The sequence below is a fragment of the Myxine glutinosa genome, chromosome 4 (assembly GCF_964187855.1).
Source record: "Myxine glutinosa chromosome 4, kmMyxGlut1.1, whole genome shotgun sequence".
NCBI classification, from domain to species: domain Eukaryota; kingdom Metazoa; phylum Chordata; class Myxini; order Myxiniformes; family Myxinidae; genus Myxine; species Myxine glutinosa.
This window is the reverse complement of record NC_136264.1, coordinates 124,686,879-124,703,037: the sequence shown is the minus strand read 5'-3', so window position 1 is coordinate 124,703,037 and position 16,159 is coordinate 124,686,879. Positions and strand designations below refer to the sequence as shown.

The following is a 16,159-nucleotide window of genomic DNA, read 5'->3' as shown; positions in this document are numbered from 1 at the left end:
TCCAAAACCTTGATCTTTTCTACCCCCGCTAATTCACCCCAGATCCACCTTGTCTGAAATTCCAACTTCTTTCCTGGAAGTCCTGGCCGTGTCCATATGTTTTATACCTCCCCCCCCCCCTTCCCATGCCCCCTCCCCCCAAAGCCCTCGCCCTCTCTCAGATCTCTCGATGTCTCCATGTCGCTCGGTCCCTGCTCTCAAATGTTGTGTTTGTGTCCTTCCTCCTCTCTCCCCATCTTGTCTACCGCTCCCGATGTTATATGTTTTTGTGTCGGTTTGTCTTTCTGTGTGATTAATGTTCGCTCTTTCACGAGCCTCGAGCTTGCATACAAAAAAAAAAAAAAAAAAGGTGGGCAGAGGTTATGTTTTCACTCCTTTGTTTTGTTTTTGTTTGTCTGTCTGTGAACAACAACAGGCCATTTGGCTTACTTCCAATCATCAGCAAGGTCATGGAATCCATCATCGCAGTTGACATAAGGTCATTCCTTTTCTCCAACAGCCTCATCTCAGATCATCAATTTGGTTTCAGACCAGGTCACTCCACATTGGGCATGCAGTTTCTACAGAGTGGCCACAACTGAGTGATTTATAACACCGCCCGGTGAAGTCCGGAGAGTTGTATGAGGGTGGAGGGAAGAGTGGGAGTTGGGGTTGGAGGGAGAGTTGTATGAGGGTGGGGTGAGTGGTGGGTGGGGTAGGAGGGGGGGGGGGGGGCGTTTTTCGTTTTTCCAAAGCCGCTCCTAATAGCAAAGGTAACTAGAACGGCACTCAGTACAGAGCATACCTCTGCCTGGTTGGCCATATCACTCAATGGTGAAGAATCACTTTTAAAATTCTGCTATCTGGATCCGGATCCAGATCTTCACCAAAATCGAATCAATTCTTCCTTGTCAGACACCCAACCGGTCCACCAAGTTTTGTCCAAATCCGTCCACAGCTTTTTGAAGTATCCTGCTATGTATCGTTTTTGGCCTTATCTCCCAATGGTGAAGAATCACTGAAAAATTCTGTAACCGGATACGAATCCGGATCTTCACCAAAATCTAATCATTTCGTCCGTGTGACATACGCTACATCTCTGCTGAATTTCGTCAGAATCTGTTGACGGAGCAGGATTAATTTGGTGAGATGGGGTGTAGAGGAGGAAGAGGAGTAGATGTGTGCTTGTCTCAGCAATGTCCACAAACACCGAGGTTGGTCTTTCGGAAATTTTATTAATTATTGGGAGAAGAAAACTGGGTTTGATAAGCACAGATTACATACAACATTAGAACAGTTCACTTGCATAAAATAGTTCACTTTGGTTTGCAGCACAGGATTTCTCAACATGGCACCAAGAGCAAGCAGAGTCTTCTTCTCTCCCTTCCAGCTCTCTCTCTCTCTCTCTCTTTTATAATGTCAAAGTCTTTTGAAGTCCTCTCAAGAGAACAGTGTGGGGTTTCTCAGGTGTTCCGATCCCCACATCTGGCTCGGCCAAGCACAAGAGACCATAGGTATGCTTTGAGCAATAAGCTTAACAGATGACCTTTCAGAAGTGTCATTCCCTGAGCAACCCTATTTCCCAATTTTTTTTTTTTTTGTATACTGAATCGAGGCTCGTGAAAGAGCTAACATTTACTTCACAAACAAATCAACCAGACAAACAAAATATATAAAAAGAGGGAGCGGAAGACAAGACGGGGAGAGAAGGGGAAGCACACAAACACAACATTTGAGAGCAGGGAGGTGTGTGGAAGGGAAAGGGCTTGGGGGGAGGAGGCGTGGGAAGGGGGGCGGGGAGGGAGAAGTATAAAACACAAGGACACCAAGGACTTCCAGGACAGAAGTTGGTATTTCAAAAAAGTGGAATTGGGGTGAAATTAGCGGGGGTAGAAAAGATCAAGGCTTTGGATGGGGGAAGATAAGAGATGGTGGTGAACAGCTGTTTTAAAGACCTGGAGGGTGGAGTGGGATTGAAGAGAGTGAGGGAGTTTGTTCCAGAGGCGGGAGAAAAGAGGAATGAAGGAGTGAAGGTGAGCAGAGAGTCTTGATTTTGGCAGTTTAACCATAAGAGGGTTGCAGGCAGATCTTGTGCGACCTGTAGGAATATTTGCGGGACAGAGCCCAGACAGAGCTGGGGGGGCAAGGCCAGAGAGGAGTCGGTAGAAGACGGAAAGACCACCAACCTGCCTGCGGTGAGTGAGTGAGAGGCACTTGGAGGTAGCTTCATCGCGGGAGATTCCAATGATTCTGAATTGGTTTCAACAGCGTGAAGACGAGCTAGGTGTGAGGCAGGAGCACCAGCCCAGAGGGGAGAGCAGTATTCCATTGAGCTGCGGATGAAAGCCTTGTATGTGGTGAGGAGCTCAGGTGTGCCAAGGAAGGACTTCGCACGACGGAGGATGCCCAGTCGGCGACTGGCTTTGGAGGCCAGATTTGAAATGTGGTTTTCCCAGGAAAGATCATGGCAGATAGTGAGACCCAAAAGCTTGAGTGACAGAACTTCTTGGAGAGGATTATTCAGAAAGTAGATGGGAGGGTTGTCCAGTCGGTCTTTTCGGAGAGACATCGTAAGAGTGTGAGATTTGTCAGGATTGAAAGACATGTTCCACTTGTTTGCCCAGTCTGTGATTTTGTCCAGGTCTGCAGAGAGTGAGGAGGCTGCAGACTGCCGATCTGAGGGATGAAGAATGGAGCGACAGAGAGTAGAGTCATCAGCAAAGAGATAGCCCTACAACATTTGGCAATGATTTCACTGCAGTGTCTCTATTGGATTGCAGTCACAGCCTGACGAATATACATCTGATTTAGATACATGCATTGGAAAAGAATTCTTTTAGACCACATTTTTCTTTCAGCTCCACAATTCCCAGTACAGCCTTATTCATTGGCGCAGCCCAAGGATACACTTTCCATATGTGCCTGAGAGATGAAATGGTTCAGACATTTTATACAAAAAGATTGTAATTTCCTACATGGAAACTTATCCAACAAGATAGTATTAATTAATTTGGATTAATGTAGAAGTCCTACTACACTGTCCACAACCTTTTGAGATATTTTGTTCACAAACAAACAAACAAACAGACAGACAAACTGACAGGGGTGAAAACATAACCTTACGGTTGTATTTACGGTTGAATCCCATACAAAAAATCTCCTATGATTTTCTTTGAGACCTAATATATATCTTGTGATTCTTATGAGACATTTTATATATATATATATATATATATGGCACTGTAGGTAGGGAGAACAGTCTAATATGGACTCTTGGGAAATTTAGATTTCAAGGTTTTCTTGTTTATGTAAAAAAATATAAAGGATATATTTGGTTCTGTCATAATATTCTATATTGTTTAGTGATTAGACATTGACAAACATAGCTTAACCCACCCAGGTTTGTATATAGAAAGCCCCAAAAAGTCCACATTAACCCCATTTTGCTGTAGGATTGTAATATGTGTTAAATGTGTATGATGAGAAAGCATGTTGGTGGCAGGTACATTCAGGCCTCCACTTCTGCCAAGGATGTCATCCTGCTTGTTGATGTGAGTGGCAGTATGAAGGGTCTGCGCATGACAATCGCAAAACGGACGGTCACCTCGATCCTGGACACACTTGGAGACAATGACTTCTTCAACATCATTGCGGTAGGTATTCATCGACTATAAATGGAGGTGTGTGTGTGTGTGTGTGTGTGTGTGTGTGTGTGTGTGTGTGTGTGTGTGTGTGTGTGTGTGTGTGTGTGTGTGTGTGTGGGGCATGTTTTTTTGTAGGGTTCTTCTGGAGTTTTCTGATGTGGAATGTGCTCCACTGATACACCAAAATGATTGTCATTATCTCCTGAATTGATTAATTACAATGTTAACTACAACTAACTACAATGAATGGCTAATTGGCCATTTGGCTAATGAACTACAATGAATCTGGAAGAATTCCCATATTTAAACATGCCATGTTAAGGTGTATAGAGCAGCTTAATAGGTCCTTCCACGGCATGGCAATCTCATTGCAAAATATATAACAAAAATAATGATTACATTGTAACAAGGCATATACTGCATACATTAATGCTAATAATATTAACAACAATAGAAGAGTAGTATAATTTGGCAATAATAACAAATGTATCATTCCCACCCTGGTTCGCACAACATGTGCGATTGGTAAAAGATAAGCCAATGTTTAAGCAGTAAAGCAGGCAGATATGCTACAAGGCTGTAAAGACAAATGAAAATTTGGTCGAAATGGACCAATGGGCTCACTGGATATCCAAATGAAGCAGTCTTGTGTTATACCCCTGAAGATGGAATAAATACGTGAGCACCAAGATGTTTTCCACTTAAAATGATCGAATAAATTACATCATATATACACTACATGGCGAAAAGTATGTGGACACCCGAACATCACACCCGTATGTGCTCGTCGAACATCTCATTCCAAAATCATGGGCATTAATATGGAGTTGGTCCCCTCCCTTTGCTGCGATAACAGCCTCCACTCTTCTGGGAAGGCTTTCCACTAGATGTTGGAACATTGCTGCAGGAATTTGCTTCCATTCAGCCACAAGAGCATTAGTGAGGTCGGGCTTTGATATTGGGCGATTAGGCCTGGCTCGCAGTCGGCGTACCAATTCATCTCAAAGGTGTTTGATGGGGTTGAGGTCAGGGCTCTGTGCAGGCCAGTCAATTTCTTCCACACCGATCTCGACAAACCATTTCTGTATGGACTTCTCTTTGTGCACGGGGGCATTGCCATGCTGGAACAGGAAAGGGCTTTCCCCAAACTGTTGCCACAAAGTTGGAAGCACACAATCGTCTAAAATGTCATTTTATGCTGTAGCATTAAGTTTTCCCTTCACTGGAACGAAGAGGCCTAGCCCGAACCATTAAAAACAGCCCCAGATCATTATTCCTCCTCCACAAAACTTTACAGTTGGCACTATGCATTCGGGCAGGTAGCGTTCTCCTGGCATCCGCCAAACCCAGATTGGTCCTGCGGACTGCCAGATGGTGAAGCCTGATTCATCACTCCAGAGAACGCATTTCCAATGTTCCAGAGTCCAATGGCGGTGGGCTTTACACCACTTCAACCGATGCTTGGCATTGCGCATGGTGATGTTAGGCTTGTGTGCGGCTGCTCGGCCATGGAAACCCATGTCATGAAGCTCCCGATGAACAGTTGTTGTGCTGAAGTTGCTTCCAGAGGCAGTTTGGAACTCAGCCGTGAGTGTTGCAACTGAGGACAGACGATTTTTACGCACTTCTACACTCGGCGGTCCCGTTCTGTGAGCTTGTGTGGCCAACCACTTCGCATCTGAGCTGTTGTTGCCCCTAGACGTTTCCACTTCACAATAACAGTACTTACAGTTGACTGGGGCAGCTCTAGCAGGGCAGAAATTTGACGAACTGACGATGGAAAGGTGGCATCCTATGACGGTGCCACGTTGAATGTCACTGAGCTCTTTAGTACGGCCCGTTCTACTGCCAATGTTTGTCTATGGAGTTTGTCTATGCCAATGTTTGAACATGGCTGTGTGCTTGATTTTACATATACCTGTCAGCAATGGGTGTGGCTGAAACAGCCGAATGCACTAATTAGAAGGGGTGTCCGCATACTTTTGGCCATGTAGTGTATATATAATATATACAATATATATAATAATAATACTAAAATAATTAAATAGGATTATTGATTTAAAATAATAATAATTAATAAAAATAATAATAATTAATAAAAATAATAAAATAATAATTTTAAAATATATATTATGAATGAATGAATGAATGATCGTTTTAAGGCCATTTTTCCCCGCTAGAACGGTGTAAAAAAAAAAAATTATCATATAATATAATAACATAATTATAATAATAGAATAATATAATAATATTATATATATATATATATAGTATATATATATATATATATATATATATATATATATATATATATATATATATATACAGTATATATATAGTAGGCCTATATATAATATATAATATACGAGTATAATATAATAAAATATTAACCTCTGTTTACTTGCTTCATGAGACTTTTTGACATGAATCACTGTTCTCTGCTGTCTTGAAAATACCGAGAATGCCTTGCCAGAATGCCTGTGACATCTTTCCACACATGACTTCGCAGAAGTTGCCAATACCATTCCTCAAAACTTATGATCTTTTATTCTTTGACTTTTATCTAGAACAATAAATTAACTACCCTCGTAATATTGACTCAGTAATTGTAATATTGAGCATTTTTAATTAACTACAAGCAGCATACCTTTTTGGATTTATAAGGGTTGTTTAAATTGTAACAACTAACATAGTTTTGGTGCAACTACCTACGAAGCGAAAGCAGAGTCAGAACCCTTGCCACGTCACGCTTTGTGCTTTGTGTGCCAGCTGTCCGTGCCGCTCTGAAGGTTAATTTTTGGGGTTGCGGGGAGAGTGTTAATGGCCATTTTGTTAGCCACTCTTCTATCATTAGTCGTGCAGTGGAAAGTGTCCTCTTTTGTTTTTGATGAGCAAACACACCACAAGAGAAACATAAAACCACTCAGACCATGAAGTCTAATCTCTGCGATTTGAGAAAACTTTGTAATTTAGGGAATTGTTAGATTTAATTTCATCAATGTCAGCTTTTATTTATTTATGTAAGTGTACACTTCATGGAGTTGGTCCCCCCCCCCCCCCCTCCCCCAATGGGATATAGCAGTACGTAACGTAAAATAGCTTAATTAAAAGGGAACTGCAAAATCTGCCAGCCTATTTTAAAGCTTTGAATATGTACACAAAGACAATTATATGCGTGAGAGGTTTGCTGAAGGAAAACCCACTGTTAAGCTTGTGAATGATTGCGATTGGAAGGAAGAAATTGTACTGGAAAATGGCAGTATGCGGAGATTATTTGGGAGAAAGCTTTTCACAATCTCAGCATTTCTATGCATCAGTTTTGGAAAAATATTACAGAGGGGAGGAGTAGTGTGTAGGAGGGTGGGTGGGGAGAGGGAAGAGGAGTGGGGGGATGGAGAGGAGGGAAAGCAGAGAGATATATAGATAACAAAAGGCATGATTCAATGGCAACTGGAATCAAAAGCTGAAATCTGTCCATAATCATTTTAGCTCTTTTTAGCCTATAACCTTTCTGAACAGTGGGTCCACAATATTAGTTGTGTCCAGGAAGAGAGAAAGAGAAAAAGAGACACACAGGGAGAGAGAAAGACAGAGACAGGATAAAAGAGAGGAGTGGGTGGGGAGAAGGTAAGATTCAAATTATATGCAGTCATTCGTTATCTCCACAGTCCCGATGTCGCAAAAAACCCCATATTTATGAAGGCATTGAAATTAATGGAGCCCTAAATTGAGAAAGGCCAGGCAGATTAACTGACGACAGTTCATTTCCTTTGATGCTCAGGGTAGAGGGAGAGCTATCTTCCCAACATGGCGCTCCATTAGTGAATTTTTTTTTCTCCATGCATTCGAAAGGACATGAATAGTATCAGGAAAAGGAGAAAGTGAGAAAAGTAACTCGCGGCCGTGCTCTTCGTGCATCACTGTGCCCCTTTCCTTCTTTCTCCCTTTTCCCAACAGTACAACGATGAAGTTCATTATGTGGAGTCATGTCTCAACGGTACGCTGGTCCAGGCAGACCGCGATACACGTGAGGTGTGTTCTCACAATGTCTTTCGTGCACACGTCTGTTTCTGTTTCTTGAGTTCTTATACACCAACTCCTCTTAATAGCACCACACACAAAGTAACAGTTCTTTGATCTATTTAATAATCTCAGTTTAGTTGTTTTTCCCCACATTTCGATTCAGTTAACGCAACCAGTAGTTCTCATGCATCGGGTTTGCATTACTAGTTCAAGGAGAGGACATTTGTCTTGGAAAGGTCGAGTGTGGGATGTGCAGTACAGAAACCGATCCAACAAAGCCCGTCAAGGCCTGAAGTCATTGCCCTCACAAACAGCACTTTAACCCTCCTTTCCGGCCTTTATTCAATAACACTTGCCTGATCTTTTGATAGTCCTTTGTCATTTTACTTCATTTTACTACCCGACACCAAGTGACCTGAGCTTTATTCTGCCATAAGTTATAGCCGGCTGCTTTCATTACTGCCAATGACAATAGGCCTTGACATCAGTCATCAAACATCAAGACAAATGATAATGGGGGATGTGGGTGAGTAAGCAGTGAAGCCTGTCGGTCTGTCACGAGACCATTCAATATTTGTAGTGTGCATTTGGTTTGTGATAAGGTCATGCCTTTAAGCATTAGCTTCTGGGTAATATTTGAGTTGAAATTTTGAGTACGAAATAGAATAGTCCACGAAACGCCAACGTTAATTATTATGTAAAAATGCGAGTACAGTATATACGTATATATATACCCTGCAAAAAAAGAAACGCAAAAGTAGTAAAATCGTAATTATCTGACAGAGTGTTGCCGATATCCATACAAAATTAATACCAAAAATGAATTGGTCATTTCTGCATGGATTGGGATTGATTTGTGTGGAAAGAATAAGGTACTGCAGAAATTTGGCGAAGAGATGGAACAATCGCAAAAACACAACCACGTGAGAGCCTGGTGCCGAAACACACCAACATGACATGCACGTGCAACAACACTTGTGGGGCTATAAAAACGTTGGGTTTTCATTTGCATGCCATCACAATCTTACAGCAAGTGAACAGCGAAAACATGCCACGACTCACGGATGAGATTCTTCGGCCACACGTCCTTCCCATTAGGCAACATGCGAACGTCATTTTCCAACAAGACAACGCCCGACCTCACACGGCAAGACTGACAACAGCCTTTTTGAGGAATCACAACATCCAGGTCCTGCCATGGCCCTCCAGGTCTCCAGATTTAAACCCAATCGAACATTTATGGGATGCACTGGATCAACGACTGCGAGCACGTCAGCAACAACCACAGAACCTCCGACAGTTGGCACAAGCACTGCAGGCAGAGTGGGTGAACATTCACCAGGCCACAATTCGGGATCTGATTGCTTCCATGGGACGACGATGCCAGTCAGTTTTGGACTCCAATGGTGGCCATACAAGATATTGAGCACAGATGACCTTCACCTTGAAAATCTACTGTTCCATGTGTGCCATATGGAACCTGGATCAATGAGAATGATGTGTGCCAATTTTGAACAATCGATTACCATCTGTTGATTATTTATATGATATATAAAATATACATCTAAAATCACTTTTGCGTTTCTTTTTTTGCAGTTTTGCATTTCCTTTTTTGCAGGGTATATATATATATATATATATATATATATATATATATATATATATATATATATATATTGTTACGGAACCCAACGTCGGCCTATGGTTCCCCTTTGAGGGGGGATTAGACCCCTTGTTTATTGCTGACCGACGTGGTCCCTGACGCCATACCGCGACCTCCGGAAAGGCCGGTGCACAGCCCCATTCGTACCGTGGACAGATGTTAATTGATTGCCGAGCGGTGTTTAGCAACCGCAGCACGAACTGTTACCAAGACTAACCCGATCCTGAAACGTTGGCCAAAATCGTGCCACAGGTGTCCAATGAGGGAAAAGACAACAACGACGGATGTAGAGGAAAAAAGGCAAAGGGTAAGAAATACAAATATGATTTATTTACTATTTACACAATTAAAAGCAACCAAGGAGGAGGAAGGATAATAAAATAAAAACAGAAGAAGAAGAAGCGGACACAGTGCACCTTAGCTTACCTATTCAGTCTTACTTAGTACCCCAGGACAAGACAAAAGACAGACTACGAGCACACTTACACGACTGGGGAATGAAGGCAGGAACGATTGGCTGGAAGGAGGGGAAGGTCCAACTGGAACCGGAGCACGGTCGGGCCGGGAGTGAGCAGCCGCCACCCCCCCCTTCTTGATCGGCACGTTCAGCAGCCGCCGTTCCTTCGCGGCCACGGTCGAAAACTGCCGTCGAAGCTCAAAGCTGTGGTGGTTTAAAGCTCATGGGACATCCCTCTCTCCTCTCCTGGATCACGCAGCTCGTCTCAGGTGCGTCGCGTGCTTTTTAAGCGCTCATCCTCTGCATCTCATCTCCGTAGCTCATCTGAGGTGGGGGCGTCTCCCGTGGGTTATATAGGCCACGCCCTTCAACCTTCACGAACCTACTCGACGGTTCTCCCCACGCCCTCTCAAAGCCAAACCCCTCGTTCTGGGTTGGTCGGCAAGGGCTGGCTCACTCCTCCCCTCTATGACGAGGTGGAGACACGCCTTTCTTCTCCGAGCCGACCGCGTGCTCAATGGAGGCAAATGCACTTGGTAATAAAGGCTTTGGGAGAATTTGAAAAATGGGATCTATCCATTTGAATTCGGTGCAATGGAGTATTAATCAATGGAAGACAAAGCCTTAACCTAATACACAGTATAAGGAAATAACTACCAACAAGGAGGAAATTTATGATTGGCTAACGTGATTGTATATGACCTAACTAAGGGACGCCCTTTGACCTTTATACACAACTGGAGGAAGGAGGGTGATATTTTTACAACAATTAAAAAAAACACAATTCTCATTTCCACAACACTGCACCCTCCTCCACTTAGGCACGTCCCGGGCCTATTACCTTTACTTTTAGTGTGGCACGTAGGTGTAGTTCCCTCTACATTTAACCTGACCCTGAGTGTGACAGTTTTAAAACACAAATAGATATGTCCCGCTGCTCCATTGCACCCTACCTAACAGACTCACGCCCACAGCTAACCGAATTGCGGAATTGTCTTCAAACTAAACACTTATGGTGGGGGCGCATTATTTACAATTGACGCTATTTTATTTATAACACGCAACCCAGGACCTGTGATTGTTCTTTTTTGGGAGGAGACAGCTTGCCCTGCATCGACGCACCATGAAGCACCCCAAAATGCACCAAAACACCATCAAGCACCAATCGGTGCACAGTCACCACAGTTCAATAATAAAAATGAACCCAACAAACCCCTGGTGGTGTCTTGCTCTTCGGCTCCCTCTGCTGGCTATTGTTCTCTTCCTGATGTTGTCAACTTCTTTGCTGGCAGCCTATTTGGTGGAAATAAATCTGCAAGCACAAAACGTGTCCATTTTATTTATTTATGGCCCACAGGGCCGACTAGGGTGTTCACCTGTGTGGCATCGGTTCCCTGTGACCAAGGTCCGCCAGCAAGATCTCGGGCCTTCATGGCTGGTTCCAGCAGAGGGGCCATGCCCCAACCCATGGGGTCCATAAGTGGTGCTCAGCCACAGACATGTGGTCCATAAGGTGGTGCATCGATGCAGACAGCTGGTTCTGGGAGTTTCGGGCGCACAATGGCGGACTCCCGCACGCTCCCCTCAGCGCCCAGTGGCGCACAGTCCTCGTGTGGGAGACAAGGGGGGGGGGGAAAAGACAGGTGAGCGAGGGGTAAGGTCACAAGGGTACACATCCAACAAGGCAATGTGAGGCGAGGTGCGTTTGGAGACGGAGCAGAGAAAAGCTCGTCCCTACCGTACGTCACCCCCCCTGTCACCTACTCTACCCTTGCCCTTACCCCATATTTACAACAATCTACACATTTACAAATTCGTCACTAATGTCACGTCTTCCCCATATTTCCCCTATACCAAATTCGTCTTCACTCCCACTAATCCAAAATTTGCCATCACCCAATTCATCATCAATCCTCATAAGGAGGAAGAGATGGAACAACAAAGCACAATGTCACACCCACGTCATGATGCATCTCACATTCCAAACATTTGCACAAAAATAATAAAAACATGGCATGGTGTGGACTTTTGTCACCTCAGGTGAGTGGATGCAGATGGTGCGAGGAGATTTCCATCCTAACTATCCTCAAACTGACATTAACACACTTTACACTACCCGGGGTCTTCCCTGCCAATCCATTGGCCAACTTACACTATGGGTTCTAAAAACCAATTCCCATTGACCAAACTGTGGTGCTTCTCAATTTGGGGTCTCACTCCCCGATTCATCCCCCGGTGCCCTTGCACAATTTCCGGGCTGAGTCATGTAGCTCTCCCAGCAGGTCTACCCACCTGCACACCTCCACCACTGTAGTTGCAACCCGAGCTTACCTAGCGCCTCACCCTAACCTATCTAACTGGGGAAGGCCCTCTGGCGCTCTCCCCACTCGGTGCCCTCTCTGGCACTGGGCTACCCGGGTCCGTCCTCCGGATCTTCGGGCCCCATCCACAACAACTCTACCGGCTCCCAGAGCTCACCTGCGGCCTCACCTGGCCGACATCCTAACAGTGGCGGAGTGTCCATTCAACTACACACTAACAGGCTACACGCCCAGCCATTTCCACGTCACTAATGCACCCATCCAAACATCATTCTTCCACCACGCACCACAGATGCCAATATCCAACCACAATTTACCTATACCCTCTACCTAACACTTACACTACCCTCCCCGGGTATTCGTGATGGGGGTCCATCCTCCTTTCCCCCATCCACACCTTCGCACCATCCACTCCACTCCACAGTTTCCACCATACTCACTCCATGACCATCCATTCCATACTCCATATATTCCCCACAACCATTCTCCATACACCTGCAGTTGCACACCTGTGCAATCTCACCTGGTGCCACCTGCACCCTCCTTCCTCCCTGGACCATTTGGTCAACACAACACACATCACCATCACTCACTCATACACTGCTCCATACACCTGTTCAGTTGCACACCTGTGCAATCTCAATCGTTCCTCACTCACTGCTCCATACACTTCCACGCTCAATACACTTCACAATCACCTTCTCACAATCACTTCTGGGTACACTTTTAAACACACACACAGCATCATCTTATCTAACTACTCCCCTCTGGAACTTGCGCTTCCCAGTCGCCCCTTTAAACTATTGCGCTCCCTCGTCATTATAATCCAAACTAATCTACCTGCGTCCCCACTACAGGTATCATTGTCACTACCTAACCTTACCGTTACCTATGGTCATCTTCTCTAGATCCCTACACACGATATCCTAACCCTCCCGGGCTAGTTTTCTTGCCAACCCCATAAACCTACTGCTCATTTGCCCCCCCCCCCCCCCCCGTGAGGGATGGCAGAGTTGCCACTCCTCCACATCGGGCATCTTTCACTATCACCCCCCCCCCCCCCAGTCCTCTGACGCTACGAGCCCCCGTCGCAAGAGGTACTGGGTCCTGCCTCGGCATCTAGAGCCGAGGCGATCCACGAGGGCGCCTGCTCGCCGGCATAAGGTCTTATCCGGTCGGCATGGACGATCCGAGGGAGGGCCCGTGGCCCCATCTTGATCTTAACGACCACGTCACAGACTTGCGACAGGACGACTCCCGGGCCTTGCCAGGGGGAGGTGAGTTTTTGGCACCTACCCTTCCGCCTCCGGGGATTAAAGAACCAAATCTTCATCCCCGGAGCATACTGACTCCCCAACCCCTCATTCCTCACTCTCCAACCCTTAGCTCCTCACTCTCCAACCCCTCGCTCCTCACTCTCCAACCCCTCACTCCTCTCCAATTTCTCGCTCCTCTCCAACCCCTAGCCCCTCACTCTCCAACCCCTAGCTCCTCACTCCCCAACCCCGAGCTCCTCACTTCCCAACCCCGAGCTCCTCACTCTCCAACCCCTCACCCCTCTCCAATTTCTCGCTCCTCTCCAATGCCAAGCCCCTCACTCTCCAACCCCTAACTCCTCTCCAACACCTCGCACCTCTCCAACCCTCCTCATCGTTGTTGCAGCAGCAACCTGTGCGAGTCTGTGATCACGTTCGTCGAGGGTCTCATTCTCCCGTCTCTTTCTTTTTCTTGCTGCAAACTAGTGGGGTCACCCATGGGAATACCACGGGCATGGACGTGTGTGACATTTGGACATCTTGATTTAGATGCTGCACATTAAATTTTACAAAATGGTTATGACAATTCATCAGATCCAGAAATGGTGTAATGAACACAATTTATTTATTTCACATAATATGTGACCCCTCACTCCTCTCCACCTGACACTCTCCTCTCTCCACCCTCACACCTCTCCAATCCCACTCCTCCTCACACCCCTCTCCAATACCTCCTCACACTCGTCTCCAATCCCTCACACCCCTCTCCAATCCCTCACACTCCTCTCCAATGCCTCACACTCCCCTCCAATCGCTCCTCACTCTCCTCTCCAATCGCTCCTCACTCTCCTCTCCAATCGCTCCTCACTCTCCTCTGCAATCGCCCCTCACTCTTCGCTCCAATGGGTCCTCACTCTCCAATTCCTTGCTCCTCACTCTCCAACCCCTCGCCCCTCACTCTCCAACCCGTAGCTCCTCACTCTCCAACTCCTTGCTCCTCAATCTCCAACTCCTCACTCTCCAACCCCTCGCTCCTCACTCTCCAACCACAAGCTCCTCTCCAATTTCTCGCTCCTCTCCAACCCCTAGGTCCTCACTCTCCAACCCCTAGCTCCTCACTCTCCAACCACTAGCTCCTCACTCTCCAACCCCTCGCTGCTCACTCTCCAACTCCTAGCTCCTCACTCTCCAGCCCCTAGCTCCTCACTCTCCAACTCCTCACTCTCCAAACCCTCGCTCCTCACTCTCCAAGCCCTCACTCCTCTTCAATTTCTCACTCCTCTCCAACACCTAGCCCTCACTCTCCAACCCCTAGCTCCTCACTCTCCAACCCCTCGCTTCTCGTTCTCCAACCCCTCGCTTCTCGCTCTCCAACTCCTCGCTCCTTGCTCTCCAACCCCTAGCGCCTCGTTCTTCAACCCCTCGATCCTCGCTCTCCAACCCCTCACTCCTCGCTCTCCAGCCCCTCACTCCTTGCTCTCCAACCCCTCTCTCCTCGCTCTCCAACCCCTCACTCCTCACTCTCCAACCCCTTGCTCCTCGCTCTCCAACCCCTAGGCCCTCGCTCTCCAACCCCTAGCTCCTCGCTCTCCAACCCCTAGTCCTCGCTCTCCAACCCCTTGCTCCTCGCTCTCCAACCCCTCGCTCCTCGCTCTTCAACCCCTCGCTCCTCACTCTCCAACCCCTCACCCCTCACTCTCCAACTCCTCGCTCCTCACTCTCCAACCACTCGCTCCTCACTCTTCAATGCCTCGCTCCCCACTCTCCAACCCCTAGCTCCTCGCTCTCCAACCCCTCGCTCCTCGCTCTCCAACCCCTTGCTCCTCACTCTCCAACCCCTCGACCCTCACTCTACAACCCCTTGCTCCTCGCTCTGCAATCCCTCGCTCCTCGCTCTCCAACCCCTTGCTCGTCACTCTCCAACCCCTCGCTCCTCACTCTCCAACCCCTCACTCCTCACTGTCCAACTCCTCGCTCCTCACTCTCCAACCCCTCGCTCCTCACTCTCCAACCCATCGCTCCTCACTCTCCAACCCCTCACCCCTCACTCTCCAACCCCTCGCTCCTCACTCTCCAACCACTCGCTCCTCACTCTCCAATGCCTCGCTCCCCACTCTCCAACCCCTAGCTCCTCGCTCTCCAACCCCTCGCTCCTCGCTCTCCAACCCCTTGCTCCTCACTCTCCAACCCCTCGGCCCTCACTCTCCAACCCCTTGCTCCTCGCTCTGCAATCCCTCGCTCCTCACTCTCCAACCCCTCACTCCTCACTGTCCAACTCCTCGCTCCTCACTCTCCAACCCCTCGCTCCTCACTCTCCAACCCCTCGCTCCTCACTCTCCAACTCCTCGCTCCTCGCTCCTCTCCCGTCTCATTCATTTTGGGAATGGAAGTTTCCACGCAACACATGAATTGTCACGATCCTCAAGAGGAAGTGTCTTGTAATCATCAAATGGCAAGTCAATTACATTGTGAAAATTAAAGATTTCAAATAAACCTATTTAAAGTGTATGCGCACATAACTAATAAAAAAGCGAAGAAATATCTGTCGGCAATTTCCTGAAACATATTTTAGTTTTTACTTCTGGATAATAATGTTGAATGAAATAAGAACGAAGAAATATATGTCGTTTTGTGACGACTGTCATCAAAAGTAAAAGTAATATATCCTGACGGAAAAGAAAAAGCGAATTTTTAATATATGTCGACATTTTCCCCGACTGTTATTTTAGGCGGCGTATTTTCGTGTATCATCGTGGCGCAATTTTTAAAAATATATCTCTGCATTTTCCCGTGTGTGCGTGACTGTTCTCAATTAT

General features: G+C 46.5%; 1 protein-coding gene across 1 annotated transcript in view; it reads left to right on the top strand.

Annotated features, from left to right (window-relative positions):
- The window catches only part of CACNA2D3 (calcium voltage-gated channel auxiliary subunit alpha2delta 3), a 253,184-nt gene that overhangs the window by 46,735 nt on the left and 190,290 nt on the right, over positions 1–16,159 (top strand). The window contains exons 7-8 of the mRNA XM_078775301.1: positions 3,482–3,632; positions 7,581–7,655. Coding sequence (XP_078631427.1) covers positions 3,482–3,632; positions 7,581–7,655 — 226 coding nt within the window. The remainder of the gene's footprint in view (positions 1–3,481; positions 3,633–7,580; positions 7,656–16,159) is intronic.